We start from the raw sequence: 24,513 nt of genomic DNA, 5'->3' as shown, positions 1-24,513 counted from the left end.
TCAAAATAGTGAAAGTTTTATGCATATAATTAAAATCCTAGCAAGGCACACAGCCCGTTACATTTTAGACTAATGTATTGAAAGTTACACCCTTGGATCATCTTGACAATCCTATCCCAGGAGTACAGTGAAAGATCTCCGGCCATCTGTGAGCTGTTGGTCATTTCCATTAGTTTTAGGGCACACAGCGAAGATAAAGGCCTTTCTTAGACAATGTTCTCCTCTTTTTTTTTTTTTTTTTTTTTTTGAGCTGAAAGAAAATCCATTTAGAGTAAACATGAATTTGAAAAGGATGCAGTAAATGAGGTAATTTGGCACCTTCCTCCTCTGCCTCCCTGTAGGCTACTCCTGCTGAATGGTAGCTAGTGCCTTTAACTTTTGTGGAGCCTGCTGCAGGGGCAGCTCATTAGCAGAACACAGAGGAAGTAATTCTGTTATCTCCCAACATCAAAGGGTCAGAAAGCTGGTTGCACAGAAGGGTCATTAGGGCACATAAAACGGGTTTTGTCCTCATGTGGCAGATGAATTCATTGAGCCTGAGCCACATCATGTCTTGTCTTATCTGATGATCACTCTTATCTGCAAGACAAATTCATTGAAAAAGGCCAGCAGAAAAGAATTGTCTAAAAATTCCAAGTTTCTATCTTTTTTTCCTTTTTGCAGCCTCATTGCCTCTGCTCCTTATCCATGGTAGACTCTCTGAAACGTTTTCATCATCTAGGGCAAACGTGACATTTCGGTTTACGTCCTGCAGTAGATCTTACATGCTCGTATTCATACCTGTATGGAATGGCTAGAATGTGCATTCAGGGAGTTAGAAACGTTTGGTGGGAGGGACTGTGATGGGGATTTATTAGGTGTACGGCAAATCCTACAAAATCTGCTACATCGTTCAAAGAACAGGGTCAAATCACAATTAAAGTTTCCAGCATAAATTGACATGCTGTAGGATTAAAATCAATTACTGCGTGTGAATTTCCACAGGATGCAAAAAAAAAATTTGTTTTTCACTTTGCTGCTACTCCTTGTAAATGTTATATTGCCTCCTCAACTTTGAAATTGCTACACCAAGAAAGAACAGTAATGTAATCAAAAAAAATTTTCAGATAAATATTTTTCTGCACAGGCAGTTGCATATTTAGCCTTTTCAAAAATAAAAATGCATATATCAGATTGTATTTTGAAGTTGAGACGGTCCCCATGGAAGTCCATACAGACAAAAGACAAACGCCCCCATCCTGGATCCAAAATACAATCCCACAATCTTTTACTGTCCCAACCTGCTGAATAATGATATCTCAAGGACTATTTCAAGGCACAAAAACAAATGTAATACAGCCTCTAGGCATGAGAATTGAATTTATGCAGCCCTGGATGGGTGTCCAGTCCAACCCTCTGACAGCGGGTTTTCACTTCTGCATCCGGCACCTTCTGCCTGGCATCCTTAACACCTCTGCCACTTACTGGAATCGAGGACATAGGTCATGATGTGACCGTGCTTTGTGAGCACCACAGGTGGCCCAGATCCTGGGCGTATAAATGAAGATTGACTGACGTGGAGGACTAGACACCGGACCAGGACGGCGTAAATCAAATTGCTAACTCCATATGAGAATATGCCGGTGTTACAACTATGTTTTTAAGCAAGTACTTGTACACTACAGCCAGGGTGCAAGTTGAACTCAATGGACTTGTGACTTTTCTCTTGAGCTTAAGGTTATAAGTTCTAAGAATGAAAGTGAAAGACAAATTGTTGGTGTCTCCACAAAAGAAAAGTTAATGTACACTGGAAATTGTGTTCGGTGTCATTAAGTCCATGGTCTGGACCCCAGTTCCTTCACGTTTGGCACCAGGTCAAGTAATTGATCGGCATGATCTTGGTAGACGTTGATATATTCCTTTAACATTAACAATGTTAGCATTTTAACCCCTTGGTGACGGAGCCAATTTTTTAAACTCTGACCAATGTCACTTTATGTGGTCATAGCTAAGGAATGCTTTAACAAATACCATTGATTTTGAGAGTTTTTTTCATGGCACATTATAACTTATGACAGTGGTAAATTTAGGTTGATATGTTTCGTTTATTTATAAAAAAAAAAAAAATATCAAATTTGACAAAAGTGAAAAAAAATTGCAATTTTCAAACTTTGATTATCCCGTTAATCCAGATAGTCATACCACAGAAAAACATTATTAAATAACACTTCCCACATGTCGGCTTTACATCAGCACCATTTTTAATGCGCTAATTTATTTTGTCAGCCTTTTAGGAGGTTTAAAAATGTAGCAGTAATTTTTCATTTTTTCAAAGAAATTTACAAAATTTATTTTTTTGATGGCCCTATCCAGGTTTGAAGAGACTTTGGGGGTGCTATATATTGGAAAACCCCAAATGTGATACCATTTTAAAAACAGCACCCCCTGACACATTGAAAACTGCTGTCAGGTAGTTTATTAACCCTTCAGGTGATTTTCAGGAATTAATGCAAAGTGGTATAGCCGGAATGAAAAAGCGTTTGTTTACCACCTAAATGTCGCTAACTTCTGAACTGACCGCTAGAGCCTGGAGACTCTAAGGCCGCTATTTGGCCATGAACAGCTATGGCAAACATCAGGACCACACAATCATGATCTCTGTGTGTCAGTTAGATTAAAGCGGAAGCCGCTACAATCTATTAACCATTTTTCTGATGTAGTCACTTTTGACAGCAGCAACTAAGGGGTTAAACAGATATGAACAGTGCCAGCACTGATCGTTTGATACAGCAAGTTGTCAGATATAGTGGACAGCCGACAGCTGCTGGATTGTCACCTGTATGGGGATGAGATTCTCTTATATCTCAGGTCAGTAAAAAGATGTATTGGCTGTCATTAAGGGGTTAATTTTGACGTTTTTGTTTTCCCCCTAGGAAAAGCTCAGGTATTTAATTGATGGAAAGATGGAGTTTACTGCTCCCAGCGAGACATATTAAAGGCAATGTTTAATCTTTAACCAACTTTCACTCAATTGTCAGCTTTACTTCCTGCATAACAAAGAGTTGTGCGGATCTGTGGCTCATAGCCCTGCCATAAACGCACGTCTTTAAGGTCTCCTTCTGTTACATCCAGATGAAGTGCTCGTCGCTGTTATTGCAGCTCTGCCAATGTGGGGTCACCACTGTAGCCACCCAGCCAGTTTTCCAGCAAACCTTTCAGGCATTGTTTCGCACAAGGGAGGGATGGGAAGCACAATGTAACCAATTTGAATGGCCCTACAAAGGGGTTGTTGATTTAACCAACATGTGGTACTAGCCTATTCCAGGTGAGCGGTCTTCTACCAGCTTCCAGTGATATCAAGATCACACAATTACTGCTTAGTGTAAAAAGAAAAAAAAAATTCCAGGTCTACAATTTTTCTCCATTGTGACAGAAGTCCCGTCTCTCCCCCCCCCCATGTATAAAACTAAATATATTGGGGTAGACCTCTCGTCTAATGCTAACCCAAAGAGTAGTTTGCTGTTGTCAGATGTAGACCTGCAAATATCATATTAGCCATGTTAATATGAATCTACTTAAAAAGTAAATGTTCACTTTGAGTCATTGTAAAACCTTTGTACTATAAAGCTTTTATTACTTGAATAAAGCAACACATTAACAAATCTTAGACTACATATTTGGGTCACAAAGCCCTGGAGCCAAACATTTCACACTACTGGGCTCTCATACTTGGAGTGTGGCGGGGAGAAGCCAGCGAGTCGGGTCTCTCCCTGTGTTCCCCGCTGGGTGCCTAAACTGTGTTCTCTGAAACACCTTAAGAATAAAACATGCCTGGTGATTGCATGGCCAGCCTCTGATTTGATGCTGGTTTTGGCATCATGAATCTAATTCCCAGTCCCCTTGTAGGTTTTATTTGTTTGAAATCCTATAGTTGTGGCCAAATTCCAAAACTTTAAATGTGTATACTAGTAGGCAATCGTCTGAGGCCTCCAAATACATTACTGTCAGCAAATCGGCGGGTTCGGCCAACATTAGTTTAGTGTGTTCGGGGGCTTAAAAGGGTGGTCTTTGACTGCAGACTTTACTCCTCACAACTCGGTGTACTAGGTGCAGTCTCTGCCAAGACTGAGCGGTCATGTGGCCACAATTATGAGAATGTATAATCCCCACCAGATTCAATTCCCTTGCATTGAGCGAGGCTGCACACGTCTAGTTGGAATGTGACCAAGAGTTTGCATATCATGTTCTTGCGGTCACATGACCACTCAGTCTTGGCGCCTGCACCAGAGAATCCAGTCAGTGAGCACTGTACACCACATGAGAATTCACAAGTCTGAAGTCCTATATGGTTGTACAGACTTTCATAATAAAGCTCAACAACCCCTCTAAGGGTATGGCTTTTATTAGGGCACATCCCATGCAGTCACTTTGTGCTAACAGACTGGCTTTTAAACAACTTTTAATCCATCAGTTTCAGGACCCCATAACGACATTGTAACAGGGATTAAATGTTAATAGCTTTGTTTGTGAGGTTGTTGGAAACACATTGTTTAAGGGTACTGTCACACTTAGCGATGCACCAGCGATCCCGACCAGCGATATGATGCGGTCAGGATCGCTGGTACATCGCTAAGTGGTCGCTAGTGAGCTGCCACACAGGCAGATCTCACCAGTGACATCGCAGGGTCGGAGGTTGCTACTTACCTGTCAGACGCAGCGATCCTGACGTCCTCACGCCCGCGTCGCTCGTCGCCACAGGAAGCGCCCGAAGAGAAATGATCCAGGACGTTCTCGAGCGATCAGTGATAATCAGTGGGGGAGCCGGTCGGAGGTAAGTATCAGACATAGCGATATCGCTAGCAATATCGCTGCTGCGTCACAAAATCTGTGACTTTACAGCGATATTGTTAGCGATATTGCTATGTAACGGGGGGCTTAAGACCTATATGAAAAGGAGGTACAAATTAGGCTCAATATCTTTTCTCAAAAAAACTGTGCAAAGAAAAAAAACATTACCGTAAGTTGATTTTAAAATACAGATTCCATTGATGGATTAAAGTTTAAAAGGAAATCTTGGGTTTTGTTTAGAATAGAGGTTTCATAATGGTTCTCAAACTTTAAAGCAGATTCTGTTGTGGTCGTAACTCCCAACAAGCTCCTAATATTCTGTGTGGTCAGTGTAATACATTGCCGAGGGTCCTGTGAACACCGTGACCTCCGTGCTCATAGCAGGGTGTCTGACATTACCAGAGATGGGAAGCATGTAACAGAATGCATTTTTGATTGTGAAGGTGGTGTCTTATTTCCTCTTGCAGGTCACTCTTGAACAGGCTCAAGCACTGGCAGAGAACATTGAGAAGAAAGCCAAAGGCGTGCAATCTGAGATCAAAGTGGTCACCTCCAGCCATAAGAAGGCACTGGAGGAGAGGGAATGTGAGCTGACATGGAAGGTTAGTAACATTCTGTCCCAGACTCCCCAATGATCTTACAGTAAAGGTGGGTATGGGTGACACATTTCATTGTTTTCTGGGTGTATGTATATGCATTTTCTCTTTCCTTTCCCATATGGTAATTTATTTGTCGGTTTTTGGCGCCCACCTGACCTTTCTTCACTCCTTCATTGCAACTAGTCTAACTTTCCTCCTAGCATACAATTTTTCAGTCCTCTAAAGATGAGAAGCATTTGAAGGTTCTTGGCTCTAAAGCATAAATCTTTCTTATTGTGATTTGTGCTGTATAGCATTTGAATGAGACATATCCTAACACCTTGAATGAGGAATGAGTGGCTAGTCTATTAAAATTATGGGTATGTCTCCAAATGAGTGTAACCTCCGTTTCAGAGGAAGATGACAAGCACGTTTGGTGTATAGACTTCCAGCCCAAGTCAGACCTGCATTTATTGCTTTGGGGCTTGTGCTCTACCATGTGACAATAACCCTACATCATCATGGTCACATCACAGAGAGACCGCATGAATGTTTACTGGAACTCCAGGCAAACGGCTTATTTTGCCTGCAAAAGCTGTTATAGCCCGATCCTTAATCCTTCAGCTCACTGGACGTGCACAAACACAGAACCTGCATCTCAATAGTATACACACGGCCTTATACCTAGAAGGAATATCTCAAAGGTTCACAGTTCTAAGTTTTATAATCAATATCATTTATTCAAAAGCCAGTACAAACAGAAAATGCAGCAAAAAAAACACTATACAAAGGAGGTATAAGCAGAATTACACAATTAAGTGACTTGTGCATAGCAGCAAAAGGTATAACACAGTAATAAGGTCAGGTTAAATGAGCATAGTGCCATAGTAGTATGCAACATTCTAATTTAAGAGGTGGTACATAAATATAGCTGGTCACAGCAGTATAATGAAATTAAAATACTAATCCCTATAGATGTGATTCGCCTTGAAGCCATATCAAAGGCACTAGAAGAGCAGACTAATCTGTGTAAAAGTCTCTGCACCAATTAAATAGTGCCTTGTGCAAGTAATAAAAATATAGCATAAACTCTCAACCTCTCCGGTATCACTATTATAACCTCATATATGATGAATCATCCCTTGTGCTGTCTGGAAAAGTACATGTCTTGTTTCAAAGGTGAGAAATAACTTATGGGTGTAATGGTGTAACTGTGTGATACATACTGAGGTTCATTGCTGCAGAGGAAACTGGAAGTGATGTCACCTGCCCTCAAAAGATGCATCTTACATTGGACCACATCACTGAGAAAGGTGACATCACAGGAAACAAACAATTCTCTTCTTGTCTTGTGATTTGTTCTCCCCAGGAGTCAAACCCACAACCTGTATCATTGCAGGCAGCAGATAAAACAGTGAGCCACTGGCTGCACTTGCACAGGAAATATGTTGTATCCCATGACCATTTAGATTGAGGCTATGATACAAAGCACAAATCTTTTCTTGTTATTGGGTCTCTGTAGTGTCCCACTGTGACATGCATAAGCCCTATTAGGTACAGACACTACAAATATTTTAAAATTAAATATTTAGAGAGCGTTTTGAACATGACATGCTTTTTTTTTTTTTTTTTTTTTTTTTTTTATTCAGGGCTTCTTGGAAATTCTCACCAGGCTTGTGTCCTGTTTTTTTTTGTTTTCATAGGTTGAGAAAATTCGTCAGGTGAAAGCAAAGTGTCTCTACCACCAGGTTGACAGACTCCACCAGTTTCTTAAAAAATTGGACAGCACAATCCATGCAGTTCAGCAAGTTTTAGAAGAGGGCTGCACGATTGATATTCTCATAGCGCGTGACCGCGTCTTGGCCCAAATTCAAGATCTAAAAAATGTTAGAGGCTTATTACAACTTCAAGAGGATGACAGAATTCAGTTTACACTCCCTGATCAGGCCCTTTATGTTGCAATCAAATCTATGGGTCTAGTAACTAGTGGAGCATTTGGGCCACTAACAAAAGCCACAGGAGAAGGCTTGACACGAGCCATTCAAGGACAAGTTGCCTCTTTCACAGTAATAGGTTGTGACCATGATGGTGAAGTTCGTACGTCAGGTGGTGATCTCGTAACTGCTTTTGTGATGGGTCCCGATGGAAATCTGTTTGCAGCTGATGTTACTGACCAATTAAATGGTACATATTTGGTTAGTTACAAACCTCCGCTTGAGGGAGAACACATAATTTCTGTAATGGTGTGCAATCAACACATTGACAACAGCCCTTTTAAAGTCCATGTGAAATCGGGACGATGCTATTCTGGCATTGGTCTCCCATCACTTTCTTTTGGAGGAGAAGGTAATGCTGACGGAAAGCTTTGTCGTCCCTGGGGTGTCTGTGTGGACAAAGAAGGATATATAATTGTGGCGGATAGGAGCAACAACAGAGTTCAGATTTTTAAACCGTGTGGCACGTTTAATCACAAGTTTGGCAGCTTGGGTTCAAGACCTGGCCAGTTTGATCGCCCTGCTGGAATCACTTGTGACAGTTCCCGTAGGATTGTAGTAGCTGATAAAGATAACCATCGTGTTCAAATATTTACCTTTGAGGGCCAATTCCTTATGAAATTTGGGGAGAAGGGGACCAATGATGGGCAATTTAACTACCCATGGGATGTTGCTATTAATTCAGAAGGGATGATTTTAGTGTCCGATACTCGGAACCATCGTATTCAATTATTTGGTCCAGATGGGAAATTCGTGAATAAGTATGGTTTTGATGGTGCACTATGGAAGCATTTTGATTCCCCACGTGGAGTGGCATTCAGTCATGATGGCTATCTCGTGGTGACAGACTTCAACAACCACCGACTGCTAATCGTCAGACCAGATTGCCTGACAGCACATTTCTTGGGCACAGAGGGTATAGGAAATGGGCAGTTCCTGCGACCACAAGGTGTTGCAGTTGATCAAGAAGGACGCATTATTGTGGCAGATTCCAGAAACCACAGAGTGCAAATTTTTGAGCCAAATGGCAACTTCTTGTACAAGTTTGGCACTCATGGAAGTGGCTTTGGTCAGATGGATCGTCCATCTGGCATAGCTGTCACACCTGGTGGCACAATTGTTGTGGTGGACTTTGGTAACAACCGAGTTGTAGCCTTCTAATCAGTTTTCAACACAAAATTGTCTCAGGGAAATGTTTTCAAGAAGTATATAATCAATGTACACCAAGATGGAGCACCTACCTCATTTTTTTTTTTTCTTGTAAACACACATAACTGCAGAAGTAGAACCTGTGAAGAAAACAAAATTGGGATGAGAAAAAATCTACCTCAGATTCTCAGTGTTATTTTGATTTTGTTTTTTCTTTTGTTTTTCTGATCCTGCACAAACTAGCAACTTGCCTCGCTTTGAATGATTGAAACAAAATAGACTACACCTGCTAAGTGTGTAAAAACAATAAAAAAAATCTCTTGCTGAGAAAGAGCCAAAAAGGGCTATAACCTTTAAACCATAACAGGAAAAATTGAGACAGGTTTCTTTTTGTTATAAACACTTGTGTCCTATTTAACCAAACTTTTAAATTCCTCCTTTCCCCGTGCTGCTGCAACAGAGGACGCCTTGTATATTGCTATTACCTCAGTACGTTTCGACACGAGAAATACCTCAGTATGCAAATTGTACAAGGTGTATTTTTTAAATTTTTTTTCTGAACAAATGTCATACCTCAAACCGAAGACAATATTTTATTTTCTGCATTGTTTTTTTGTTTTTTTAGTAGTGTGATGCCTAGTTTATCCTGGATTTATTGATAATTTGCTTGTTTTCAAGCCAGTGTTTTTTTTTTTTTTTTTTTTTTTTTTTTTTTTTTTTTTTCTTTACAAATTCCAGTCTTAGATGTTTGTGTGCGCTTGCGTTTGACTGTATGTTAATATTGCAACAAGATTTTTTTTTTTTTCTACATGTTCCTCGTAAATACCCTTGAGGCTGAAAATTGTGAAAGATGAAGCACAACACGTAAAGGTCAAGTTATTTTCTTGTTGAAACAAAATAAGCATTTTGTGGGTTACATTCAGACACAACAGCAGGGTGATTTTAATATACACCGTTTTATTTTATTTTTATTTTTTTCTAGAACCTGCTTTTGGGTCAAAATATTAATGGACGGACATGGCCTAAGAAGATCATATGGAAACCCCAATTCTGAATAATTTCTAGCAAGTGACTGGACACCAAAGCGCTCGTGATATTGGTGTTCAGCAAATGTATTGCTGTAAAGATCAGTATACTTGTTGTGAAAATGGTTATTGTTACAATAGAAGGGTTAAGACTATTCTACTTTTTATACCATGGTTGATATGGATTTTTTTGGGGGGTGAGGGTGGGGAGTTATTGCAGAGACCATGGTAAACTTAGTGTATGAATGGCTTGCAACCATAGCTGCAATTCAGGACATCCAGCTTCACAAGTCTTATGATTGATAGCTGTTGATTTTCTTTTTATATACAATATTAAGAAAAAAAAAGAAACTTGCAGAATAATTCAATTATGCTGGGATTTACTTATCAGCATATAGTTTTATTTAACACCTAAAAAAAAAAAAAAATTTTCAGCAGTTTTAAGAACTTGCTAAAAAAAAAAAAAAAAGCCATTTTGGTGTTTGTGTTTTATGCTGCTTTTATACTCTTTTTGGTAAAAATGGTTTCCTTTTGGACAATTGATCTTTAGGTTTTTTTTTTTTTTTACAAGTTCCGTTAGAAAATCCTGTGTGAAAAAAGCATGCTGTATTTTGATAAAAAGCCAGCCTCCTCATAGATGCCACAGACCTCTGTGTGTAGTGTTAAAATTTGGCCTCAAAATGTTTGACCTTTTTGAAAACTCTACAAGAAACCCCACTGGTGTGTATGTGAATCCAGCCTTAGTGATATGTAAACTGCATTTTGAGACCAAACCTAAAATTGATGTTTGTCCAGAAGACTTGGTTCACCAAATTAAGTTTATATTGTGATGCTTCCCCCGAATAATGCTACTTTTTAATGTCTTTGGTCTTAAAATTAATTAAGTTTTACACAAAGAAATAGCAACTGCTCAACCAAAGAATGATAGATCTCCAGACGTCAGTCAAGCTTGTCAATTTTTTTCCCCATTTTTTTTTTCTTCTCGGAAATCCTAACAGATTCGCAAGTCTAAATATCTGTGTGAATGAGTATATTTTTCTTGATTTGCACTTGTTTTATATATATATATATATATATATATATATATATATATATATATATATATATATATATATATATCCGCCGAAAAGAAGGCTGGATTAAACATTCTGTAAAACAGTGGCTCTGCTTTAAGGATTAAAGGGAATCTGTCAGCAGGATTTTATACTCCAAACTTTATGCACACGTAGCTCTTTCAAAAACAAATTCAGCAATTCCTTTACATGGCCAGTTCTTCTCTTTGGTACTGAGAAATCAGTCTTTGAATAGATATGCAAATTTCATGTAGAGCTGAAGCCTCTGTCACTCCAGCTCTATTCCCCACCAAGTGCCAGTCTCCTGTTTGACTACCCGCTCCTTTGCCTGAAGTCACACAGCATGGTGGCTGTTAGTCAGGAGGAGGCGGTACTGGGCAGGGGGTAGAGCTGAAGTGACGGAGGCTTAAAGATCTACAATTGCTTTTTAACCTTATTTCAATTTCTCAATTCAATTTCTAAATTCTGAGTAACGGATTAACGAACTAGTCATGTAAAGGTATTGCTGGACTTGTCTTTGAAAGAGCTACATGCATATGTAAATTAGAGTTTGGGGGATGAAATCCTGCTGGACAGATCCCCTTTATGATTTCTAAACCTCACTCCAGTTAATGCTCTGGATGCCAGTTGAGTAGAAGCATGCCCTCTGAAGAGGCGTTTAATATCTGACTCTTCAACTTGTATTAGTAGATAAGTGAGAAGTAGAGGTTAAAATATGCATGTAGTGCAAGAACTTGGTCACAACAGCCATATAGAGGCAGGAGGTCATCTGTGCTTTAACTTTCCTGGCTGCCAAAACTTGTGGGTAATTGTAGTTTGACCAATATGCAGATAAAAATGCCTCACTAGTCTTAGTCCCTGGCCTTCATGTTGACCTGTATGTAAATTGTGCAAGATTGTGACAACTTCTGAACCTGTTTAGCTGACTACCAAATAGTATATAATCTGCTTTTTCAAGTCTGTTTATTAACATCTCTTGGTCCATAGAAAAAAAAACATTTTTGCGTTTAATTCTGGTCTCCTCGGTGCAATCACCATTTGCAATCACTGCCACAACTCGAGGAATGATTCCAGTGTGCACGCAGATCTCAGAATGATCACACTGGTGGCCACCAAAAGTGTCATCTCCTGTGTCTTCATGTCTTAAAGCGTAAGTGGTTGCTTGCATCAGTAATTTGTATGGCTGTGACTTAAATTGGAGAAATGTAAGTGAAAAATCCTATTGGATTAAAAAAAGTGTGTGCAGACCCATGGGGCGCTGCAATTTTTGCCAATAATTTTTCTTGCTACTTGGTTTAGCCAAATTTGTCACCAGAATTGATTGTTCATGGGTGAATCTTTAGGTATTGCAGATTTTTTAAAAGATTTTAAAGGATTAATACACTTAAAAAAACAAAGAAAAAAAAAAAAACAGAAAATATTATCAACATTTAACCCTCATGCCCACAGCTGTTTTGTGGATTAGTGTTGTACAGAGCAATAGCATGGTACCTATAGACTGCTCTGTACACACTTCTACCGATGCCTGTTGTGCCAGATGCACGCGTCCTGGCCGGACTCTAGAATAGGACAGGTGCATGATACTGGCCGGTCATTCTTCCAGCAAGCACCTGTAGAATGTGACCTCCAGGAATAGCTTCAGAATAAGGCTGCTTCCACACTGCACTCTGGCACCCGTTCGTCTGAGTGTCCATTTCCAGTAGGCGTACATGCCCGAAAAGTATGCATGACAGAGCACGCATTCCCTCTGGCACCATTATAGTCCATGGCCCTGTCGGCACATACATCCGAATCCCATTTTGCTGGAAGTTTGGACATAAGCCCTGAAGGGACCAGCGGACTGCTGCCAGAACGCAGTGTGAAAGCCCCTAAGGGTATGTGCACACTCTGCGGATTTGGCCGCGCGGATTTTGTAAAATCCGCAGGTAAATCTACAGGTCAAAAGACCTACGGATTGCTCTGTGGTTTTGCCCTGCAGTTTTTCATCTCCACAATGGAGGAGATGGCAAACCGCAGCAGAATCCGCAGAAAGAACTGATATGTCAATTCTTTCTGCGGTTTTGAAACCGCAGCAAATCCGCGCAGAAAACTCCGCAGTGTCTGCACAGCGGTTTCTTTTTTTTTTTTCCATAGGTTAGAATGCTACTGTACAACGCAGCAAAAACTGCTGTGGATCCGGAGCAGAATCCGCAGCGTGTGCACACACCATTACACTTTAAACTTCTAGCAAGATAAGTAAAAAAAAAAAAAAAAAAATTAATCTGATTTCTAAAATTTTTGTACTTTAAAATTTTCCGTGGGGGTGCACACTCTCAACCACATCGTGTTTTTGTGATTTGATCTAAGTTTATTGCTTAAAATACGAACTATGCCTCTAGGACATTGAATGTATGTGTGTAATTATAATTAGTATTTTTCTACCCAAATCTTCCCTTTTTAAATGTGAATGTGATGTATTTCTACAAATGAAACCTAAAAACCAAAGATTTTTTTTGTTGTTTTTTTTTCCACAACACCCCACCCCCCCCCCCCCCCAAGTGCTCTTCGTATACATAGACTATACCAATAATCTCATGTTGCCATTCTGTTCAGAGTATTGACTGCCGAGAATTCTGATTGTCCATGGAGAGGCATTGCGTGATATCAGAAATCTGGACACTCAGATCACCTTGACTTCTATATATTTAATAAAAATTTTTACAGTGGTGAAAATGTTACTGTTGCAGTTTGTTTAGGATTTTTTTTAGACTTTATTCTCCAGATTGATTCCTGGTTAATGCAGTTATTGGAGGATATGGCTTTAGTTGGAAATGTTTCTAATTATCCGAAACACAAAAAGTCACTTGGAGCATGCTGCAAAAGGAAAAAGTGCGACATGCTGCAACTACTGTTAATCACGTTGGCTAAGGCAGAACACTGCTGTGTGAACCTGGCTTTTAGTTCACTGTAGTTTATGGGAAATTTACTTTTAACCTGTTCTTTCAACATCTAATTGAATCTCCACTTAGTACGGTTTTTGGATAATCTTAAAAACGTGGCACTCACAGCAGGAAAAAGTCCGACGTTTAATACTTTTTTCAGGATTTTTCTTACTATAGCAGATCAACTTGAAATAAAGTAGATCTTATCATTTATTGTACATTAAAAGCAGCACATACATTTCAAGGCAGAGTTCACCTTTCCAGCAATCTATTTGAAATAGATCAAAAGCAAAAATGGTTTCAAACTGCTGAAAAACTGATACTTTAAAAGGAAATGTGGTTTTTGGTACCTCATGAGAGCAGAATAATGTAGAGACTGTGATTCCAGCGATGTTATCACTTAGTTTACTGGGTGCAGCAGTTGTCACACAATCAGACTTTGTAAATGTAGCAGAGCTCAAAAGCTAGCCCCATCCCTGATTAGCAGCTTTCTGTGTTCAGTTTGACAGTAAGCTGCTAATCTGTGCTGAAGGCAAGGGTTGGACCAAGACTCCTGCTGACAAAATCACTCATTGTATTGAAACAGCACACAGCCTAATAAGTGACATCCCTGAAACCAGTGTCTCCGCCTCTACCTCATGCAGCTTCAAGGGTATGCGCACATGCTAAGTATTTGCTGCAGAAATCTATGTACCAAAATGCTGCAGTTGACAATACTAGCAAAATGAGATTTCTGAAACCTCATGCACATGTTGCTTATTTTTTCCTTGCAGACTTGAAGCTGTTTCAAATCTGCAACATGTCAATTCTTTCAGCGCTTTTGCAGTGTTTTTCACCCATTCTAATGAATAGGGGATAAAGGCATCAAACACATGCAATAAGTGTGTTTTTATGCAGTGTTTCTGGTGCAAACATTTCTGATACATATACTTTGTGCACATGCCTTGAAAACTGACCCATTCACATTTGACTTATCTAAAGGAAATATGAGTAGAGTCAACTCTCCTAAGCAATCCATATGAGTAACACTCCCTTTTATTAAAGATAATCTCTGGAGCAGATTCTCAAACAGATCTCTGTCCAGCCCATAGATCTTAACAGCTCATTTACATAAGAAAAACATGGATTTCTTTGGACTAAGACGTCAGATCGTAGATATCAAGGTATCACTTTATTCAGCGTCTGATGACCTGCATGTCCATATAGACGGCTTAGGAGAGTGGATCCTAATGAAAGATCACCTTTAACCAATGGATCCGGCAGCAATCATTTTTCTGGAAATATAAAAATATTGATTAGACCGTCTTGTTTTGGCAAAAAAAACCTGATTACAGATGGATCTGTTAACACAACATCATTGAAGTCCATGTGAATGGGTCTGGTTTTGATGTTGTCCAGGCGAGTAGACCCTCCGTGTTACTGTCCTATAAATACCATTTACTTTGAATTCCCCCCATAACGTGTATCAGGTTTTCATCAGTTTGAAACTTTCAGTTTTTGTTTACTGGATATGAACATATGAGCTTTGCCTTTTTCATGTTAATGCATTGGTATGAGGTGACACATCTCAGAGGGCATTGTGTGGCTAAAGACATGGTAGTGCTTGCATGCAGCCACATATTAAACACCTTTATGTAATAGATGTCACAGTACCGATGGGCGCTCAAGCTGCTGCAGAGCCCTCTGCCAAATAAACTAAAGAATTGGGCCTTGTAATTCAGCGTGTTAGAACCTTTAGGCCATGAAGAATCAGGAGCTCGCCCATACACATTAGTCAGCCCAGCGTCCAACATCCAGGGGTTCAGACACATTTTCTCAAATGTATATATGGGTTTAGGGGTTCTTTAGAGATCTGTGGTATAGGAGACATACCCTCATCCTGTGGTTGCTAGACAATATATCAGTAGCCACCAGATTGCTGGCTATGACTCCGAAGTTTGGCTTGCCATTCCATTCCCCATCCGAGACTGACATTTTTCAAAATTTTTCTTAAAGAATAAAATGCCTCCAAAATGAAGTTCAATGCAAGGAATAGATTAACTCATTGCTAATGTTTTACTTTCCCGACCGTAGTAGGTTTGGTGCATGCTTAGTGTCAGATTATTCTCCGTGCATGTGTTCCAGGTATTTATTGCCAGGGGTTATAACCTTGACGAGTGTGTATATGACATGGTATGCGTTTACATGCAGTTATGTCATTGCTTGTGAGCTGTAGTGAAATACAATGGGATGTTTCCGTTACCCCATGCCTTCTTGCATTACTATGCACACTACAAATGTCCCTTCATTCTAGATTTATCTTGTTATCAATAGTAAAATCATTATATGGGATGTCTAATACCGATATAACTTCTGATAGTTTATCACCGTAACAGGCAAAAAGGGAGCCTGTCATGTTGACCATGATCTGTTCTGCAGGCAGGATGTTATAGAGCTGGAGGATGTGATAAGATGGATATACATTTTTGTGGGAAAAGTTTCAGTAATCTTTGCAGTTTCTTCATTGAAATCCCTAGTGTTTGTGTATGAGTCCGTTGGGCGGTCCTATTCAGTGACTGACGGTCTTCCCTGTATGATTGTACATGGTGAGATAGCGGTCAGTCACTGAATAGGACCGCCTGCTGACCTCGTACTCTGTCCATTATATGCACACAAGTTTAGGTTTATTGGACCATATTCAGTGTATTATGTTCCGCTTCTCTTCCATACCATCAAGTCCACAGATCAGACTATATGAACAGTGCGACAAGTTCCTTTTAAGCGTTGTACAATTTTTGTCTATTAAAATGTTGATGTATTGCCAAAGCGTTCAGGTCTCGAAAGTGCCAAAAGTAACTGGCACCGCTTCACAACCACTAAGGCATCAAATGGAAATGAAACTACCAGCTCTTAGACATCAAGGCCGGTCCTATACATATACCTCAGGAGCCAATATTTGCTGCCCTCCTTCAAGTACTGAACCAGATTAGGGAATATACCTCCAAAATGTAAAAACTGTTAGTTTAGATTGTGGAAGGAAATCCATCTTAGGACGCAAGATCATTAACGAGAAAATACTGTGATTTAATATATCCTAAAATGTTGCACCCTTCCATTGCTCCTTTGACTTTTCTTTTTTAGTGAACTATTATAATGGAAACATATTTTCTGTAGGCAACACCAAATTACTGATAGGTACTCAGGAAAATAAATGCTTTATAGACAGCCTTGATTGTGGTTCTAGAAGCAAGACGAAGAAAACTCTAATGGCTTATGCTGCTTTTAGACCGGCCAATAATTCTTGTGAATGGTCGGGCCATCTAAATAGGTCAGGACTCGTAGAAAAATAAGCGAAAACGCTGACTTTTAAAAATCCTTTTTTTGTGCGTACATGGTGCTGTGTAGATACAGGCGCTGACGAGTACAATGATGCTCTATAGGCACAGAATTATCGTATTGGTCTGTGCACATGAAAATGCAGTCGGCCGGTCTAAACAGGCTATCAGATGACCGCCTATTGGCTTGTATGTAGTCAGTCGGTGGTGAACGGCCGTGGTCGACACGTGTGAACCCAGTTTTAGTCCAGTATTTACAGGCTATCATTTTGAATGTTCTCATTACTGCTAGTCTATAATTTTCATGATTCCATTTCCGATCACATGTTTAAGATTAGGCCAATGTGTGTGTACGGCCATCTTAATTTGTGTTAAGTCTTCAGCAGCTGATCTGGAAAACCTCATCTTGCTGTACTGGAAGGGTTGACCACAAGTGATTCTAATGCAAAACGAAGATTTAAAGAAAGTAAACACAAATGCATGGTCATAGACCTGTTAATGATTGTACTTACCTTGCTGCAAACTCAGGTAGAAATCTTTCTTGCAGCATCTCCTCTTCAGACCGAATCCTTTGCTTCCCAGCAGTAGCTTGGAGTTTGGGAGCGGTGATTAAAAATGAATGTAAAGTGTCATGATGATGTAATTCTTCTCCGTGTGTTAATTTGTATCAATCGTGGGTTTTTTTGTTTTTTTTTTTCCTGTGGGTTTGGAGCCATTTCTCCCTTAGTCTATATATGTTTGTTTTTTTGGGGGAGTGGATAATTGTGTTTTTGTTTTGTTTTTTTTGCTTTTTCTTGTTTTTTTTTTTTTGCTGCCTGTAGTGCAGTTTTACTTGTGTACCAAATCTGCATGCTCAGGAGATGTTAGAAGGTTTTACATGTCCAAATAGTGTTAAGAGATTTAAAAGAATTGTCGCATTCTGATTGAATTACTGTGTTAAAGCAATACCTCAATTTCGTTATCTCGAGTTTACATGACCTATTGTCTCAACGGGTCCTAGAGTAGCTTGGACTGGCTAAGCAAAAAATGTAAAGGCCACGTTACACGTGGTAGCACGAATGCCAATTTTACTATGAACAGTTAATTAAATTGCTTGTCTAATTCAAAATGAGACAAACGCCAATTTTGGATCAACTGGTCCACAATTTTAAAAAGTTACCCAAATAAAATAACCCATAAGTGTATAATCAAGTCCACCCAGCATTGGCTGAGCACCTATACCCTACTTGCTAAACACTACGACAATAACTCAATTAACAAAAGTGTGTGTGGGGGGGGGGGGGGGCGCGCTGCAGCTGCTTCTGTTCTTCCTGTAACTGCTGGAGACCGCCGAAAGCAGGGTCTTTAATTTGAATTTTTCTCCTGCCGCTGACCCTTCTGGACCAGTGAGATCCCTGTATCTCTTCCTGCTCAAATGGAAAGGGTGTCCTCAAGAAAACTCCTAATTAACCCATCAACACTACGTAGCATAGTAATAGGGATGCAAAATTAGCAGAACATTAAAGGAAACTAAGGCGAAGGTGGAGGAAGCGGTACAACATAATTAGACAGATTACCAACCCTTAAACAAATGTTAACTATGTTCACTATTTTTGATTTACTAGATCTGGCATGTGCGACCATGTGTTCTCCCAAGCTAGGATGCTTGGGGGGGGGGGGGGGTAGCACAACTACTGGGTAAAAATCAGCCAGTGCTCCAGTTGCCTCTTTTGCGTAGATTAGCCACTTTATGGGTTGAATCTCATGTCACATTTCTCTTTCTAAATGGCATTTGCTTCTTTTTCCTGACTATCTGGGTAACAATCCAAATAGTTGCCTCTTCTGTGTGTTTACAGGACAGCTGCACTGTAACCCTAACTGTGTAACTTCTGTATGGCGTGGTGTGCCCTGTCATGCTTTGTTAGACATTAGTGGTCTTCCTTAGGACAAGTACCCTCACAGCTGCCATCGACGCTTGCCAGATCTCCAGTGACCTCTGCTATTTTCATGGAAATTAGTTTTGAAACTCTTGATATTGCCAGCTCGGAGGCGAACATAGAGGTCAGCTGTAGCCAATTCATATTCATTGTGTGGTATCCTGGGTCCAGTTTTCAGTAAATCAAAGAAAAATTAAACTCTTTATGAAAATAAATCCCACACTCTACTGGAGCCTAGGTTCTTAATTACCTCCCTGATTTTCACTTTCTTCATCAGCTCCCTGATCTTCAAAAATTTAAAGGTGAAGTATCTGATTAAAGATTCATGTTTTTGGAATCATTTTTAGGGCAGGGTAGAAAGAACTAGAATTCAAGGTACAAGATTAGGTTACAAATGCATTTAATAAAAATTGAGTTCTCTGTTATGTTTTGAACACACAATAGCAGGAATTGATCTACAGTGCTAGACTTGTACGTCCCCCTTTAAATGGAACCGATTTGGCAAAGTTCATTATTCAATCAATGTAATGCTGTTACTGTGTGTAAATACCTTTTTTTTAGACTGTTTCTGTGAAGGATTATGATGGAGGATGTAAACTTGTAACACTACAACTCGCTGATTTCTAACAGTCACCTCTACAGCTCCACCCAGATGACCACCATGCTTTACCCTTCCCTGCCTAGTGTCATGTAATAAGCAGGACGACAATCAAGGAAGAGTAACAATAGCCGAGCCTCCCCATTACAGCTGAGCCTTTGTTACCGCTGCACGTGACAATGGTCACATTCCCCCTCCTAGTAAAACCTTAAATATCCACAGTGACATGTTTAAAAAGGTATTGGCGCACACTTTAACTTGTTGAGTTTTATCCTTTGTATTTTACCATAATGTGTTTACTTTTTTTTTTTTTTTAATCTGTTACATTTTGTGAATTTGTAGTTTTGTTTTTTTATTGTCTAAGATTTTGATTTTGTTTTACTCTGTGGGTTTTTGTAAAGCACAGACTGTATCCCAGCGGGGGGGAGGGGGGTTGTTACAAAAATGACTCTAACCTGTCATTGCTTTCTGATCTTACATCTGCTGCACCTTGATAAGGTTGAGAACTCTCTTGAATGTTTTTCATGATTTTTGGGGTTTGCCATTCGGTGATGACTCTGGGATGATGGTGTAAGACAGTAATACATTGCAAAGCGATGCACCACTGCGTCACCAGAGTGGCAGCCCCACAATCAAGCTGTTTGCACAGAACTCCCACACTGTATGTAGGAAGAGCATGACTGAATGTGTGCCTCTGTTCCAAAGAGCAAAGGTTAAAAAATGATCCGATGGAAATTGCTGAATGTACTGTCCTCCACGGTCCGTAGAGAAGGCTCTGAGAGGGGTAGCAAAGGGATGAAACGTCAGCTACTTGGGAGCCTTTAAATAAAGTCAATGTCTGTGTGGACCTTAAATTGTTCCTATGCAGTTTACTTTTTGTTTGCTTAAATAAATGTTTTATGTCAAACCAGCTACTTGTTTTTGGTTTTTCTTTTTAACTCTGGTATTTCAATGACGAAACATCTCCTTAACTGAAGCGTATTAAAGGGAGTCTGTCAGTAGGATCCACCTTCCTAAATAATCTATATGAGCATGTAGGTCATAGAAATCTCAATGATGCCTTGATATCTGCGATCCAATGTCTTATTCCTTAAGCGGGAGTCACACATAGCAATCTCGCTAGCGAGATCGCTGCTGAGTCACAACTTTTGTGACACAACAGCGATCTCACCAGCGAGATCGCTGTGTGACACTGACCAGCAATCGGCCCCCTGCCGGGATCGCTGCAAGAAACCTCTGGACATATTTTTCGTCGCTGGTCTCCCGCTGGCCAGCACGCATCGCTGCGTGTGACAGGCGAGAGACCAGCGATCAGCTGTAAAATAAATAAAAAATATTGTTCTCGCCTTCTGACGTTTCGCGCAGCCATCCTGCCTCTCTCCACGCTCCGGTCCCAGTGATCCTTTGCACGAATGACCACGAGACGTCGTGCTGCCGCGAGACCGTGACATTCTTGCAGTCATTTTCGCAAAGGATTACTGGGACCGGAGCGTGGAGAGAGGCAGGATGGCTGCGCGGGACGTCGGAAGGTGAGAATAACAATATTTTTTTATTTTAATTCTTTTTTTTTTTTTTTTTTTTTTTTTTTTTCTGGAATATGGCATCAGCGCTAACGAACACAGCGAGGCCGGGCGCTCGGCATCACTGTGCTGATCGCTGGTGAAGCTGTCTGTTTGACAGTTCACCAGCGATCACATAGCGACTTACCAGCGATCCTGACACGTTGATATCATTGTCGGGATCGCTGGTGAGTCACTATGTGTGACTCCAGCTTAAGAAATACACAATTTAATATGTAAATGAGCTGTTAAGATCTATGGCTGGACACTGATCTGTAGGAGACTTTTGCCTCCAGAGCTTATTTTAAATAAAAGGGGCATTACTAGTGTGAGCCATGTAGTTCAGGAGAGCAGACTGTCATTCACTACATGTTTCACACTGGTAAAGACCCCTTTCATTTGAAATAGATTTCTGCAAGAATCTGCCTCCCAGAGCTTGTCTCGCCAATAGATCTTAACTCATTTACTTAGTAAGGAAAACATGAATTTCTCTGGACTACAACATCAGATAATTTTATTCAGCTTCCTATGACCTTACATGGCCATATACTTGGCTTATGAGGGATGAGCCTACTGACAGATTCTCGTTAATATATTGAAAAATAAGACGCCAAGAAAACTAGTTACTGTATATTTCAAATCCATTTAGAAGCAATGAAATCTATAGAAGATGCAGGAAATGGTGTGCTTAAAGGTTGAAACTCAACACTGGGAATTCATAAGTTTCAAATTATATAAAGCTAAAACATACAGTACAGACCAAAAGTTTGGACACGCCTCATTCAGAGTTTTTATTTTCATGACTATGAAAATTGTAGATTCACGCTGAAGGCATCAAAACTATGAATTAACATATGTGGAATTATATAATCAACAAAGTGTGAAACTGAAAATATGCCTTATATTCTAGGTTCTTCAAAGTAGCCACCTTTTGCTTTGATTACTGCTTTGCGCACTCTTTGCATTCTCTTGATGAGCTTCAAGAGGTAGTCACTGGAAATGGTTTTCACTTCACAGGTGTGCCCTGTTGGGTTTAATAAGTGGGATTTCTTGCTTTATAAATGGGGTTGGGACCATCAGTTGTGTTGTGCAGAAGTCTGGTGAATACACAGCTGATAGTCCTACTGAATAGACTGTTAGCTGCTTTTTTTCTTGTCATAATACAAATTCTAAGTAAAGAAAAACGAGTGGCCATCATTACTTTAAGAAATGAAGGTCAGTCTGAAAAATTGGGAAAACTTTGAAAGTGTCCCCAAGTTCAGTGGCAAAAACCATCAAGCGCTACAAAGAAACTGGCTCACAGGAGGACCGCCCCAGGAAAGGAAGACAGTCACCTCTGCTGTGGAGGATAAGTTAATCCGAGTCACCAGCCTCAGAAATCGCAGGTTAACAGCAGCTCAGATTAGAGACCAGGTCAATGCCACACAGTTCTAGCAGCAGACACATCTCTACAGCAACTGTTAAGAGGAGACTTTGTGCAGCCGGCCTTCATGGTAAAATAGCTGCTACGAAACCACTGCTAAGGACAGGCCACAAGCAGAAGAGACTTGTTTGGGCTAAAGAACACAAGGCATGGATGTTAGACCAGTGAAAATCTGTGCTTTGGTCTGATGAGTCCAAATTTGAGATCTTTGGTTCCAACCACCGTGTCTTTGTGCGACGCAGAAAAGGTGAACGGATGGACTCTACATGCCTGGTTCCCACCGTGAAGCATGGAGGAGGAGGTGTGATGGTGCTTTGCTGGTGACACTGTTGGAAATTTATTCAAAATTGAAGGCATACTGAACCAGCATGGCTACCACAGCATCTTGCAGCGGCATGCTATTCCATCCGGTTTGCGTTTAGTTGGACCATCGTTTATTTTTCGACAGGACAATGACCCCAAACACACCTCCAGGCTTTTTAAGAGCTATTTGACCAAGAAGGAGTGATGGGGTGCTACGCCAGATGACCTGGCCCCCACAGTCACCAGACCTGAACCCAATTGAGATAATTTGGGGTGAGCTGGACAGGAGAGTGAAGGCAAAAGGGCCAACAAGTGCTAAGCATCTCTGGGAACTCCTTCAAGACTGTTGGAAGACCGTTTCCGGTGACTACCTCTTGAAGCTCATCAAGAGTGTGCAAAGCAGTATTCAAAGCAAAAGGTGGCTACTTTGAAGAACCTAGAATATAAGACATATTTTCAGTTTCACACTTTTTTTGTTAATTATATAATTCCACATGTGTTAATTCATAGTTTTGATGCCTTCAGAGTGAATCTACAATTTTCATAGTCATGAAAATCAAGAAAACTCTTTGAGGCTATGTGCCCACGGTGCGTGTTAAAACGCACACCAAAAACCGGACTCCTTCCCAGAAATCGTGCGGTTTTTGCCGCGATTTTCGTGTGCGATATTCAAGCACTTTCCAAGCGATTTGAAGCGTCGCTTGGAAAGTGATTGACAGGTTGGTCACATTCGTCAAACATAGTGTTTGACGAGTGTGACCAGGTTTTTACTATTGAGGCCGCCTATGCGGCATCAATAGTAAAAGATAGAATGTTAAAATGCTAAAAAAAAAAAAAAAAAAAAATCGGTGTATATTTACCTTCCGGCGTCCCGCGCTGCATTCCCGGGCCACAGCGTTCCCAGTAATGCCTTGCGGCACGGTCCAGTGATGACGAAGTCTAGCGTGCTATAGCCATCTCGCAAGACCACGTCATCACTGGACCGTGCCGCAAGGCATTACTGGGAACGCTTAGGCCGGGAATGCAGCGCGCGACGCCGGAAGGTAAATATACCCCGATTTTTATTTTTTTTTTTTAATTTTTTTTTTTTACAGGGGTATGGTACCCAGGGCCTGGAGGACAGTCTCCTCTCCTCCACACAGTGGGTATCAACCGCACATGAGACGCTTAACTACCCGCATGGTGGGCAGAGCCACATGCGGGAAGTAAGCGGTTCTCATGCATTCCTATGGGTGCGGAATCGCGGCAATTCTTTGCGATTCCGCACAAAAGAATGAGCATGCTGCGATTTTTTTTTTTTTTTTTTTTTTTTTTTTTTTTTTTTTCCGCGATGCGATTCCGCCGCGGAAAAAAGCGCAGCATTAGCACAGCATGTGCGGAATGCCATAGGAATGCATGGGGGGCGTTCTGTACACGATTTTTAAACGTTTTCCCGCCGAAAATCGTGGCAAAAACGCTTAAAAATCGCTATGTGGGCACACAGCCTGAATGAGGTGTGTCCAAACTTTTGGTCTGTACTGTACATATTTAGTAAAGTAAACATTGTTCAAGTAAAACGCGTTCTCATTCATGACCCCATAAGCAATAGTATGGTGGGAGAGTGAAATTGATTAAAGGGATTATTCATAAATATGAAATCTATTTTCTGCTTGTTTTGCATGTTAGACTTTGTCAGCACAGAATGACTGTTCAAACAAAGTACAGGTGTTCGTTGCTCTTCTGCTATAGCCAAACATTTAAATGCAGCCTTCCACCTGCTTTCTCCCCCCCCCCCCCTCGCTCTCCGCCCCACACCCTATTCTTTGATCGCTCTGGCTTCATAGAGCCAGAGAA

General features: G+C 40.5%; 1 protein-coding gene across 2 annotated transcripts in view; it reads left to right on the top strand.

The window, feature by feature from the left end:
* TRIM71 (tripartite motif containing 71) overlaps positions 1 to 20,305 on the top strand; it is a 72,344-nt gene extending 52,039 nt beyond the window's left edge. Inside the window, exons 3-5 of one of the 2 annotated variants that reach the window (XR_012230964.1) lie at positions 5,295 to 5,429; positions 7,109 to 9,418; positions 9,531 to 20,305. Coding sequence is in view for 1 of the 2 variants with exons in the window: in XM_073568856.1 (XP_073424957.1) it covers positions 5,295 to 5,429; positions 7,109 to 8,560 (1,587 nt within the window). In the remaining variant the exon portion in view is untranslated. Of the gene's footprint in view, positions 1 to 5,294; positions 5,430 to 7,108 lie in introns of both variants that reach the window. The other variant, XM_073568856.1, reaches the window with a different exon arrangement.
* The last annotated feature ends 4,208 nt before the right edge of the window (positions 20,306 to 24,513 follow it).

This window comes from Dendrobates tinctorius, unplaced genomic scaffold (assembly GCF_039654945.1).
Source record: "Dendrobates tinctorius isolate UK_male_01 unplaced genomic scaffold, ASM3965494v1 ptg000005l, whole genome shotgun sequence".
NCBI classification, from domain to species: Eukaryota; Metazoa; Chordata; class Amphibia; order Anura; family Dendrobatidae; genus Dendrobates; species Dendrobates tinctorius.
The sequence above is the reverse complement of the archived record's forward strand: the minus strand, read 5'-3'. Positions and strand labels throughout refer to the sequence as shown.